Consider the following 12,923-nt stretch of genomic DNA (forward strand, 5'->3'; position numbering starts at 1 on the left):
GTGAAGACATCGTGCCAATCATCTGTTGTGATCTCGCTGCTGGAGCAAGATTGGTGTCGCGGAAGCCTTACGCACGCATTTCTGCCGAAATAGATGCACGATAAGTGCCCAAAAAAGTGTTGCAATATGGCGCCCGAGTGGAGGTACTTGCCTGAAAAGGACTTTGGTCCTAGCTCGAGTTGCTGCAGCCAGCAGCTAAGGCAGCCATGTTCATGCTCCCAGTGTGTAGCGCTGTAGCTGCAGCAACTTGAGCTAGGTAAAACCAATTGTTTCAGTTTTGTTCATACAGACAGTACTCGGTGACGTTGAGAAATGGATATCTATGTGAAAAATCACCGGAGTTCTCCGTTAAGTTTGAGCAGTAGTTGATTTTCAAAGTTAGTTCCACTTATCCTTGCGTCGCTTTGCAGTGAACAGTAATCCAGCACAACTGAAAAGCCCCTGAAAAGTTGAGTTGCAGAGTTTTTTTTATATTTGGAAATGAGCAGAAAGTTCAGCAGATTAAAGGGCTTAACGAACTGGGGGTGGGAAGTATAGGGCCCCAATGGAGGAGAGGGCCCTTGAAAAGTGGAATAATGGGGTACAACATTTTCACCAGGCATTAATAACTCAGGTAATCCACACATAAAAAATCCAAACTCCATAAGTAGAGTCATGTGCAATGAAGTGGAATAACACAGGGGAAAAAGTATTGAACAAGCTAAGAAAAAGCACTAAGGCAAGGAAAGGGAAGGAACGAGCTGGAATCTATAAGTAGTTAGAGTAGTTATCCTTTCTATCTGTGCAAATTAAAATAAGCTTGGTTAGAAGCCTACATATTGATGGGCTATAAAAGGTTTTTCATTACCAAGGTGTCACACAAGAAACATTTCATGATGGATAAAAGCAAAAGCTCTCCTAAGACCTTTGCAACCTTATTGTTGCAAAACATATCAATGAAACTGGTTACAGATGCATTTCAAAACTTCAGAATCTTCAGTAAGCAGCATGGAAGCCATTATCTGCAAGTGGAAGAAACATCACTGCATCATCAACCGCCATGCAGGATCTCCTTGCAATATTTCTGACCAGGGAGTCAGAAGGATAGTCAATTCAAGAGCCAAGGACCACTCGGAGAAAGCTCCAGAAAGACTTGAAGGCAGCCAATTCAATTAATTTCAATTAAACAGTTCTGGAAGTAACTAAAGATCAGGATTCACAAGAGGGACCCCTGGAATCTGGTTAGAACAATGGGCCAAAATCACACCTGATACTGTGACTAATACATTTTGTCATACAGGAAATGTCTTGAAGCTGTCTTTACAAAGGCCAGGATCTTTGCAAAGGCTTTTCCACAAAGTATTGAAGAAATTTCAGTAGGCACGTTCAATACTTTTTTCCTGTCATTCCACTTTAATACACATAACTCTTATGTTTGGATTTTTTTCAAATAGACTCACTGGAAGTTTAAGCTAATTACTTAATATATATCCACCATATATTTATTTTACCTGAATATTTTAACTTTCAAATTAAATGTCAAAATGAATGTCAGACGAAATTTAAAGTTTGACTGACTGGATTTTGTATTCAAAACATAGTGAAAACTGTCTAAGGTCACTCTCACTCTCCCTTGCTAAAGAGCTAAATGGTTTAGTCCGCCTGCACGATTCATAAGGTAGTCTATCTTTTGTTTATTTAGTTGAGCATCGCTAGTAGTGGACCGCTAATTGTTGTGCTGCTGGTGCAATGTCTTTCTCCGAGAAAGCCAAGTCAGGTTACTAAAAAGAGAGACATCAAAATGAGGGGAAACAACTGCTAATAAACTTATTTCCAAAGAAAGGTGAGCACAAACGTCAAAACACGAAATCCCATGGTGTTTGCTTGAATATCTCCGCTATCATTAGTGCTAAAACGAACTGAGACAACCCATTGAAATAGCGGAAAATACACTTTCATAGTTAGGCTACACATGTAATCTGATGCATCATTATCACTAGGCTAGTGGTTTAGGGCGCAATTTCTTTTCCCTCCCTTTCTGTTTTTGTTAGTCTTAACTTTTTTTTTTTACTCAAGTAACGGATGGGATTTTTGATGTAGTACAATACTTCACTCAAAATGTAATCAAGTAAAATTTAAAATACCGATTTAATAAACTACTTAAAAAAATACAAAATACACAGAAAAACTACTCAATACAGTAACGTGAGTAAATGTATTTCGTTACTTTCCACCTCTGCCTACACATACATTCGTTATCTTATGTATCATTTTCTTCTGAAAACTACCTCTTATCTTAGGTCCTCCTCCTATGATTTATTCTGCTACTGATAAGCATCCGGAGGAGGTTCACGGCATTTTTGATGAAGTGGCACAGCGCTCAAGGGGGGTGTGGGGTACAGAGTCACTGCAAGTACCATGTGAAAATGTTCCATGTGAAATCCCCTCATGTTCAATACCCTGCTTGCTTATGGAGCTCTATTGACCTATCATCTCCATGTCGGAGTTCAGGCTCAGTTCCGCTATGTGACACAGGTCAGGGTCGGGGGAGAAGCCAGACGGTCGGCGGGTGTGAGTCTCGCTGTCTCGTGATTGGACTATTGCCTGGCGCAGAAAGGTGATCCACTGCTGCTTGTTGAAGGAGTCGTTAGCCTGGAGGCTGTGGGATTGTGCCTTAGTGCGCCCCCTGCTGGTCACTCTGAAACAGTTCTTCACTAAGAGAAAGACGAAAAGAGAAAGGAGAAGAGTGAGATTCCACAAGCATTGCTAAATAACCCCCAACACCCCACACCAAGTTTCTCTACCTTTATCATTCCCAGTGAAGGCCCCACGGAATGATCCGGAGCTCCCTGCCTCTCCGTCTGGGATGTCCTCAAGGGTGAGATTTGCAGCAGGGAGGGGCTGGCGGTACACCTGGAACTGGATTGTGCCCTCGGACACCTGAGGCCGGGTCAACACCAACACCAGCTCAAACAGGAACACATGCAGCTTCTGGAGACATGAATTTAGACACAACATGAAAAATTAATAGTTGAATCCTTGTTGAGTGCATGTTTACTAGATTGCTTTTTAAATTTTCTTTTAATTATACAGGTATTTAGCTGATGCTCTTATCCAGAGCGGATTACAGAGAGCTAATTACAGGCACAGTCCCCCCCGGAGCCACTAGGGAACTCCTTTCCCAGCAGCACAATGTATAACATGAGTGAAGAGATTCCTATGGCCCAGATATATCAGTGTCCTTATCCCACTGTACCTTGATAGTTTCCCTTTTAGTTGCTTTGGATAAAAATCATCAGCTAAATGACTAAATGTATCACAGGCAGCAGTGTAAGTGGAGTAACTGTCCTAAGCAAAAGAGACCAATCCAGGCACTCCAACGAGGGTCAGAAAAGTAGGAAGTATAACTTATTAATCATTTATTATAATGGCTACATCTGGCATCACCTGGTCTTCTTCAACATTAATTCCCTCTATGGCCAAGAGCACGCTGCATATTTCTGGATATACACCTTATGCACAGGGCTACCAGTCCCATTTTTAAAGGGTTGCTGCTAGCTGTACCCACATGTCCCTTGGTGCTCTTGAGCTCCCCGTGGCAGTAGATGAAGCGCGAGCGCATGATCTCGGGCACTCTCTGGGCGTCCTCTGCGTAGCACAGGCACTGCCTGTAGAACTGGCACTCTGCCTCCCCCGTCTTCTGGTCCACCTGGGAGATGATGCTCTGAATCAAGTTAATCTGAGAGCGGAGGTGGAGGGGAGGAAGGAACGTGGAGGAAGTGACAGAAGAGAGGGTGGTGGTAAGGTGAGATGGAGGTGTGAAAAACGTATCACAGGCGCTAGTTTTGTGTTCCGTCTGAGAGCTGCGCGCTACAGCAGATATGGTGACTCGCGCACACAGACACAGGCACACACACTGACACACATACAGACACACACACTTGTGTGCACACACAAAACAACTGGATGCTAAATGTGCGTTATGAATGCTTTGGTATGTAGGTATGTGACAAAGCTTATAGGATTTAGACCAGAGACGTACTTACACTAGGACAACTCTTGCAATGGTGAACTTCTGACGGCAAATTTGATGAAAAGTTGGTAAACCAGCTATTTCCAAAAATGTATGGGTAACATTTTTAAAGAGTTAAAAAGTTTTAAGCCTGCTAATTAGCATGACAACATAGGCCTCCATAGACGGTGGATAGGGTACAAATCATAACTAATAGATATCCCTATTCCACTTCACCAGTTGATTACTTAGATATATAGATAGATAGATACTTTATTGATCCCCAGGGGAAATTCAAGATTATCAAGATCAACTTATGTTAAGAGAATATTGTTTGTATCGCAAGTTTTCTGATATCTATATGTGAATATGTAAATGAGGTATTATCTAATTAAATATTTGCATATAGTTTGACTACAGAAATCTGAACATTAGATGAAGTCAAGTTAAAAATTCTTGTTTCAGGGAACGCCACCTCCGTCAAAAATTAGATAACAATGATGAGTGAATGCTCTCCACACATAATATACGTTAATCAAATAATTTTGCTTCAAAACCTGCTAAATACCACTCTCTTCTGAACTGATCTGATCTGAAATATCAATTTGTAGGTGAAAACCTATAGGAGCCTGATGAAAAATGCTCATTTAAAAGAAAAGTGGTCAGACGGATTTAGAGGGTTTTGCATCTGAACTCTTCATATTTAAACATGAACATTACAATATTGTCTCAAAGTAAATAATCAACTAGGGAAGTTTCATGGTGATATGAAACTACCCTTTTCACTTGTAGTGTCCTGCCAATGGAGACCTATGTTATTGGTAGGCTTTAAATGCAAAATCATGCTTGATAAACAGAATGTTTGAAACTGGCACCCAAAATTATACAAACTAGCCTGTTTACCGACTTGTCCTTTACTTTTCTAGATTATTTTCATAGAATTGGAGAATTGGTCCCAGTCTAAGTCCTGTTCAAAGACATACTACTGCCTAAGTGTATTTAATGTATTTTTTCTATTTCTTATGTTCTATTTGTTTATCAAATTTCTGGCGATAAGGCAGTTTTGGAACTGACTGGACTGTGCAACTACACAATTATGGTATCAACTCAAATTTCATGACTACACTGAGCTAGAATAGAAATACACACTAAGGCGAATTCAAATGAAGTATGCTTTCAGTCTGAGGTGTGAGAAGCTGTTTATACCTTATGCTGAAGTTATATACTTGCCAGTCAGACATACCGCTGCCAGGCACTAACAAGGACATGGTGTACTTACATATTCATTTGGCTCATGCTTTTACCACCAGCGACTTACAATCTAACCCACTTTTTCTGGCTAGTACCCAGTACTAGTCACCCAGATAGCACACATAATTTACATATTACAAGTGTCTGCTAAATTCCTTGAATTTCCCCTTGGGGATCAATATAGTATATATCTATCTATCTAAATGCATTCACAGATCACAGTCTTATTTGAATGCAATGTAAACATAAAGTAAAACTCTGCTACAGCAGGGTATAACCATTTGTCTTTATGATGGCCATAATAATGGTTGGTCAGCACTCACAGCGTCAGGTAGAAAGTCCTCGTCGGGGTGGTCGTTGGGCGTACACTTCTTGATCTCTTTGAGAAGCAGTGGGTACTTGACCAATCGGCTACGCGGCAGGTCCAGGAAGTTCCACAGATCCAGCTTCCTGCTGAAGGGGGACTCCTGGCAGAGCCGTAGGAACTGGTCCACGTGCCGATCCTGCTTCTTCTGGTCCAGCAGCGCCTTCGCTGCCACCTGGTTGCAGCAGTAGGTGATGTATGCCTCCAGGCAGGGGAACTGAAGAGGCCCACATATCAAAATGGTTTAAAGACCACGAGCACCTACTATTCAACTGGCGGGCAGGATAGTGATGGTCTTTTGCAAAAACCTGGCCTAAGGACAATTTTTTATTGCAATTGAAGTGCATAAAATAGTCTACTAAAAAAATACCAATACCTTTGAAGGCTCTTTAGTATACTTGACATAGCTTCTTAGAGGTGCACTTTATACACGTTTGATTTTAAATAGGTACACTACCTATTTTAATAGTACACATTGGTGGAATGTTAATGAAAAGGGAAGTTTCAGCATTATGTCACTGCAGGAACATCCTTCCTGTTAGCACTCACCCACTGCAGTAAGGTGGGCCCAACCGCCTCCACAGTCTTCTCTGCTCCTCTCAACCGCTCCAGGCGACTCAGGCAATCTGCAATGACATTAACCCACAAGCGGACTGTTACTGTTACTGCTGCCCACTAGAGGGAGCCCTGGAGTGTTGCTGCTCTGTGTGTGGTCCACTGCTGCTCTGCAGTGACACTGTACCTTCATGAAGAGGTATGAGGGAGTCGAGCGTCCCAAATATCTGGCCCAGTTCACTCTCCGTCAGAATGTCCAGTTTCAGCATGGGCTCGTAATACACCTGCGGTCAATGAGGACAAAGCTACTGATATCTTCAACTCTCTCCAAGTATTGGTCAAAGTTCATATAATAATAATCAAGATCATGTCAGTCAGCAGGTTAGCATTGCTGCTTTGCAGAATAAAAGTTAGGTCATTTTAATGGATAGATGATCACATACTTTTTTGACCAAATTCAGGTCCTCTATGAGCTGCCTCTCCCCCTGTGTGAGTTCATAGATGATCTGTGAATTGAAGCACAACGTTTAAAATTGAGTGACATCCCAACATCCAATTAAAAATAAAAAATCCAAGTGAAAATAAATATGAATAAATAAATACAGCTACTCTAAGTTAAAATATTCTAAAATATTGGCTGCCAACAGAGAAGGCTGTAGTTATCGGGAAGCAGAAATAGAGAAGAGCCGTGAGTGCCAGCTCACTTCCTGTTTCGTAAGTATGGCAGCAGAGCTAAAGTGTTGTACTACGGAAAAACCTGTTCAAAGAAGCATTCACAAGTCTGACCACCGTCAGTCACCCAGTGCCCTAGTTTTAGACCACCATGTCTATTTGCATTTAGTTTGGTTTGTATAGCGCTGGACTTAGTCAGTATTTTCTGGTTAACAAAGAATGCTTGTATATGTATTTTACCAAAGGGTATTTCCATATGGAAACATATGCTGTAGAACATTTGAAACTACCAGTAATTAAAACCAATTAAAAACATTAAAATAATTATGTCTACATCAGTATTCAACACCAATACATTAATACTTGATAGAGAAGCCCTTGAGTCTTCTGAAGTGAAGAACTACCAGCTTTGGACAATTTGCTGCAGTGTTATTTCCCCACTCTTTATTAGCATCCAGAACATCTAAGATGGATGTTGGAGGTTGGTGGTCCAGGATTTTAATGCAACAGATTCCCAGTAGGATTGTGGCCTTGTGGATCCAGGGCTTAGACTGAGCCATTCTAATATGTTCACTTCACTGTTTTGAGCCACTCCAGTACTGTTTCAACATTGTGTCTTGGGCAATTGTCCAACTAATAAGTAATCCCTCTTCCAAGCCTTAGATTTTGTCCTTGTTTTAAGTTTTTCTTGTGATATTTAGTCCATTTTTATTTCTCCCTTAAATTCTAAAATGTTTCACAATCCCTACAGACAAGAAATATCCACAAAGCATATCACCACTGACAAATTTCACAACTTTGAAGGTCCTTCTTAGGGCATTAGCAGTGCTAGCAATTACGCAACACACAACCCTCCTGTTGGACTCCAACTCCTATTGGTTTTTTTGGTCAACATACTGGGTATCCCTTTAGCACAGAGGGGATACCCTAATTGTCTTAAAACAATGAAAAGGGTCATGCTCATACCCAAAACTCAAAAAGTTAAAAAGTTAGTTTGAAGCTGTTATTCTAAGGTAAAATAACATCATGTTGCTTTAAGCAACATCAATACATGCTATAATGTGAATCTTTTAAAATATGGATCTTTTTTCCACTACAGTAGGCCTGGTTTATGAATAGCGCTTAAGATTGTGGTCTCCTACACCTGCACCTATACTTCAGTCACTGAATTTTTAGATTTTTTCAGGGTGATGGCTGAATTGTGGTTGCCCCCAGTATCAGTTAAAGTCTGCCTTGGTTTGAAGGACAGGCTTTTATACAAAGCATTCATTTAATTTAATTTAATGTTGGCTAACAAATAACTTCAATTGCCTTTAAAAAATACTGTATAAAGTAGAGCATAAATGTTCAGAATAAAAATACTGATTGGGAAAATAGCTTGTGATGATGACTTTCAGGTGGGTTGAATACTTTTGCAAGCTCCAGCCATTCCCACTGTTTTCCTACCCACGAGTCCACCTCCTCTGGGGGTAGGCTCTTCATTTGCCAGCCATCACTAAAAAGGGATGATGACTGAAACATTCTCTTTCTCCCTCACAAGACGAGAGGGATGCAGGTAGAAATGTTTGCTCTCTAAGGACCTCCAGTCCCCAAAATATCTGTTTATTAATGTTTGAGAGCAGTGGTAGTTCATCTTATATGTATATATAAGTAGGTATAAAAGTACTTTCAGACAGGACAGTGTGATTGTACGCATGTGCATGTGTTTGTGTGCGTGAGCTTCTGCACTGCTCTAGTGAGTTCCCTTGAAGCATTCAGCATTTCCTCCATCAGTTATCACATCTTCTTTGCTCTACAGTAACCCCTATCCCTGGTCTGTGGTAGAAATCATTGGGGCCATGCTCGCTGTGCTTTTACCTCCTGTCTCTTGATCTCTTTGGCGCTCATGTCATTGGTCATACAGTCCACCGTGTCACTCCACAGCTGGCTGTTCCGGCGCCGTGGAAACGAAGATGCCTTCTGTCGCGTCCGGATGGATGGCATGGCTGGCAGTGGCCGGGCCTCTGTCCGGAAACTGATGGACCTCTGTGACGGGGTGTCAAGGTTGGTGTTGAATGTCAACAGGTAAGATAAAGCATCTATAGACCCTTTCAACAATAAAAACAAAAACAATGCTTGAACATTCTATTTGGTTCCCGATCTACTTCCTCTGCATTAAAGGTGCGATTTGTAGCACTGTTACCGAACGTTCTGTAGGCCAAAATCAAAACACTGGTGAACGTTCTCAAGACTACCAGACGCAAGCCTCTCCTGGGTTGCCAGATGTAATGAAGACTTAGCTAACGTTAGTTGACCTGCAGCTGCTTTAACGTTTCTCCAACCATGACCCAGCTACACATTACGGAAACAGTGAAAACAAAAATACCTCTCTAAACAAACGTAACATATTTAGCTGAAGTTAGCGATGCAGATGAAGTTTAACCTAGGCTACCTGTTGTGGAGAAATATGGCCAGCTCTAAGGGCCAGACTTGATATTCTTTGTTTGATCTAAAAACGCCACCATCTCAGGAAGCTCCTCCGATGTCCACTTAATTTGTTTCTTGTTTTAATTTGGGAAATTTGCCTGCAACCCATGACTACAACTGGTAGCTGTTGACAACCTTTGCTAATTTGGCAACCCAAATAGGAGGACGCCAGCTAGCCCATTATTAATACGCTTATTCTAGAATTAATCGTTCAAAACATAAACGAAAATTCCAAGAGATTCCGCCCGTAACTCATTTTTTTTCATGGGTTTTACGGGTTAGAGTAATGTTGTCAAATAAGCCATTGCTTCAATTCATCGTGTTTCCTTACTCTCTGACAACATCTGGTGATCATTTTTGGAATGGTTACAGTTTATTTTCCATTATTTCCTACATACTGGACCTTTAAGATAACATATGGAATGTTAAAATGGAAGCCTTGTGGGGCCAACTATGATGCTGATAATGGAACTCTCTTGAAAGGGTCTATACACACATACACCCAACATTTGACCTCACATGTCAGTCAGTTACATATGATTTCACATGTGAGTTAACAACACATGACTTGACATATGACTTAACAACATATGACTTCACATGCGAGTTAACAACATACAGGGCTTAAAGCAATAAAAATGAGGACATCATATATACTGTAGTCTCATTGCCTATTATCGAATTTTAAGCATACCAGCTCACGCCTGAATTCAGGCACGGTGCCTGAACACGTTAAGCTCTGAACATGACTTCACATGCGAGTTAATAACATATGACTTCACATGTGAGTGTGATGCACTTGTGTATGAGTGTGATGCACTTGTGTATGCGTGTGGTACCTGTATGGACTGTCCCAGACGTTTCAATGCTGGCGTTTTCACTGGTGTTATAATGCCTGTGACTTGAGCCCCTTTTCCAACAGGTTTCACCTTTTTATTACAAGGTTCCTTCAGAATGATTCATAGAAAAGAAAAATAAAATAGCCAAATAAATATCTGGCCAAATGACAGGGAGAGTTAAATGATAATATTCAATAACATTGTATATCCCACCTCAGAATCATGAAAAGAGTCTGTACTGACATCAGGGTCCTCTTCATCCTATCACAGAAGGCAGAGCATGATGACTTACTTACTCAGGTAAACAGTGCTAAAGTTTGAGCAATTAGAGGTGTTGATTTCAGTGGAAATTAAGAATAATTTCAATAAAAAAAAAAAAAAAAAAAAAAAAATCAGACACAGGAAACTGTCATTTATAAAAAATACAACAGTGAACTCATGCTTTACTGAGAAAGGCTGACTGTCAGCACTGTAGTAATGCTCAAGTGAAAGAAAGCAATCTACGAGGAAGACGGTGAGAATAAGCAGCCAGGAAGAAGGTTATGAGAGACAGAGACAGAGAGAGAGTCGGTGAGTGAGAGAGAGGGAGAAAGAGAGAGCGAGAAAATAAGAAAGAGCGGATGACAACGCCAGTAAGAGAAAGAGCAGAATATGCTGAGACGGTTTCTGCTTTGGTTGAGTTTCCGTCTTGAAACAGGAAGCTGAATAGTAAAATTATTTCTTTGCCATAACTGTCATATCAATCTTTTTTGCATTGCCACTTATCTGTCGAAATGGACACGTTCAGAGTTGCATGTCACAAGTGACCTTTGTGGCCAGTGTTGATTGGATAAGGTCAATGTAGTTTTAGAGAGAGAGGGTCTCTGACATGTACTGTCTTGAAGTCACCTTGTTCGTTATCAGAGAGAGGTCTGCGGCCTCACAAAGCTTCCGTTACATAGACATCGACAGATAAATTAGCAGAGAAGCAAGCCGAGCACGGAGGATGAGAGGAAGTTAGTCTATGATTGCTCAGTTAGTTTTCAGTCAACCAGTGGGTCAACATGCACAGTTGTCTTTGAGACAGACAGCACAATAGCATGCACTGAAAAGCAATTGATCTCAATCATTTGAAGGTCACATGATCAGTGTTTAGAGGTTAATGAGACATGAGCTAAGGCTTGAGGAGATCATCTCACATTGTCCTCTGTGGCTCTTGCTAAACTCCCTGCACCACTGGATGGGTCCTGTTTTCTTTTCTTCTGCAATAAAACCCAAAAGATAAACATTGGTGGAGACTATGCCCTTTAATAAGAACAGAGCAGTTAGCCTACAGTTGTTACGGAGTGCTCCAAATATTCTATGGTGATGGACAGTGGCTTCAATTAGCAATAGAATCTATAGATTTGTTACATTTTTACAAAAAATAAATGGTAGCTAATTCTTATTTTAGCTAAATATCCACATCAATGCAAATGTTGGGTGCCACCATGTCTGTGTTGCTCCAAACTGTTCTGTTCTTAATGGTGAGTCCACGTGTATCAGTATTCGGTTTCAATTCTATATAACACGCATATTTACAACTAGAGTGAAACGACTTGAATATTTTTGTCTGTAACCTTGGCCCTTTTTTATATTTGGTCTTTCATTATTCAACATTAACCTACTACCAAAATGGGTCTTGCATAAGTTTTAAGTTGCCCATGGGTCTACCATAAATCTATCAAACAAACTGAACACATTACAGTATGTGTCGGAGACAAGAGATACTTTGTGAAGGATAGAAAAATGTATTTCTTACTCCTGCATAGTCAGAAAAACCAGCACAAGCCGCCAGCCGATCCCTCGGGTGAGGTGACCTGGAAATTCATAAAGGAAAATTAACAGGTGGATAATCCACTGACTGGAAATCAGGCACATGCTGTGACATAAAAGAGGAATGATCACAGGTAATTCTTTAAAGAAATCACCACGATATTCAGTGGAAGGATATATCAACATGATCAAATCTATTTCTTGAAACTCAGAAGTAGAAAACAACCTATGGTCTCCCATGCTTGTAGGAGCATAACCAGAACAAATTAGAACACTAGTGAAAGCTCTTATAAAGCTATCTCTTAAACGTGAACTGACTGAGGAGCCTGACAGGCCTCACCAGGAAGATAGTTCATCCGTCTCCGATTCTTCAGGCTCCATCCTCTCTACTTCCATCATTTGCTTCTCTCTCAAAGCCTCTTCCACTCCATGACACAACTTACGACACCCCAAAACAAAAACATTTAAAAAGTCTATAAATATAACGCAGACATTGGGAAAAAAAAAAAAAAACACGACTAAAACCTTAGTCCAGACACCTGTCGCACCTAATGAAAAAGGGTCAGACAGTTGAGAGAGCTGCACCGAGCAAACTCTCCCTCCCTCCCCCCTCCTGCACTCTTCCTCTTAGCGATCGCAACCTCTACAAGCCACATCCTGTGTGTGAGCATGTTCTTCAGCTTCCTGTTGTTCCTTTCAACATGGGTAGGGCGCAAACCTCACTGGGGTGATGCGAGCGATGCCTTGATAAGCCGGGATTGATTGGGGTTCAGGTGGCACTGAGTTGTAGTTTTTTTCGGGGGTTGTAACTTGTGGCAGTGACATGTGAACGGCAGAAGGCAGAACCATCGGTCATTTCGAGTCAGCTGCATTAAAGGAAGTTAAGGCTTGTGGCTGATGACCCACTTCCCTGTTTGGACAGAACTAACATGATCAACACAATACTAAGGGTTTAAATGAGTCGTCTCATTTTGAAACTAAGGCATGCTGA

General features: G+C 41.0%; 1 protein-coding gene across 3 annotated transcripts; it reads right to left on the reverse strand.

Moving 5' to 3' along the window:
- Positions 1–2,155: 2,155 nt before the first annotated feature.
- arhgef3l (Rho guanine nucleotide exchange factor (GEF) 3, like) lies at positions 2,156–12,532 on the reverse strand. Of its 3 annotated transcripts, none has more exons than XM_048241100.1 (13): positions 12,273–12,532; positions 11,919–11,976; positions 11,317–11,379; positions 10,352–10,399; positions 10,139–10,246; positions 8,691–8,858; positions 6,605–6,667; positions 6,349–6,445; positions 6,156–6,232; positions 5,566–5,823; positions 3,548–3,688; positions 2,784–2,970; positions 2,156–2,693 (listed from the first exon to the last, which is right to left on the reverse strand). In XM_048241100.1, the coding sequence occupies exons 1-13, from the start codon at positions 12,329–12,331 to the stop codon at positions 2,458–2,460; spliced, it is 1,563 nt and encodes a 520-aa protein (XP_048097057.1). In that variant the 5' UTR covers positions 12,332–12,532; the 3' UTR covers positions 2,156–2,457. The 3 variants fall into 3 exon arrangements, with proteins under 3 accessions (XP_048097057.1, XP_048097056.1, XP_048097058.1); XM_048241099.1 differs by having other exon boundaries at positions 3,548–3,718; XM_048241101.1 differs by lacking the exon at positions 11,317–11,379 and having other exon boundaries at positions 3,548–3,718.
- Positions 12,533–12,923: the final 391 nt, after the last annotated feature.

Source organism: Alosa alosa, chromosome 4 (genome assembly GCF_017589495.1).
Source record: "Alosa alosa isolate M-15738 ecotype Scorff River chromosome 4, AALO_Geno_1.1, whole genome shotgun sequence".
NCBI classification, from domain to species: Eukaryota; Metazoa; Chordata; class Actinopteri; order Clupeiformes; family Clupeidae; genus Alosa; species Alosa alosa.

Coding starts and splice junctions, on each gene's coding strand:
- arhgef3l (XM_048241099.1), bottom strand. CDS start 12,331: ATGATGGAAGTAGAGAGGATGGAGCCTGAAGAATCGGAGACGGATGAA. Junction 11,380..11,918: donor GTTTTTCTGACTATGCAGGA/GTAAGAAATACA, acceptor GTTTTATTGCAG/AAGAAAAGAAAACAGGACCC. Junction 10,247..10,351: donor ACTCTTTTCATGATTCTGAG/GTGGGATATACA, acceptor ATCATTCTGAAG/GAACCTTGTAATAAAAAGGT.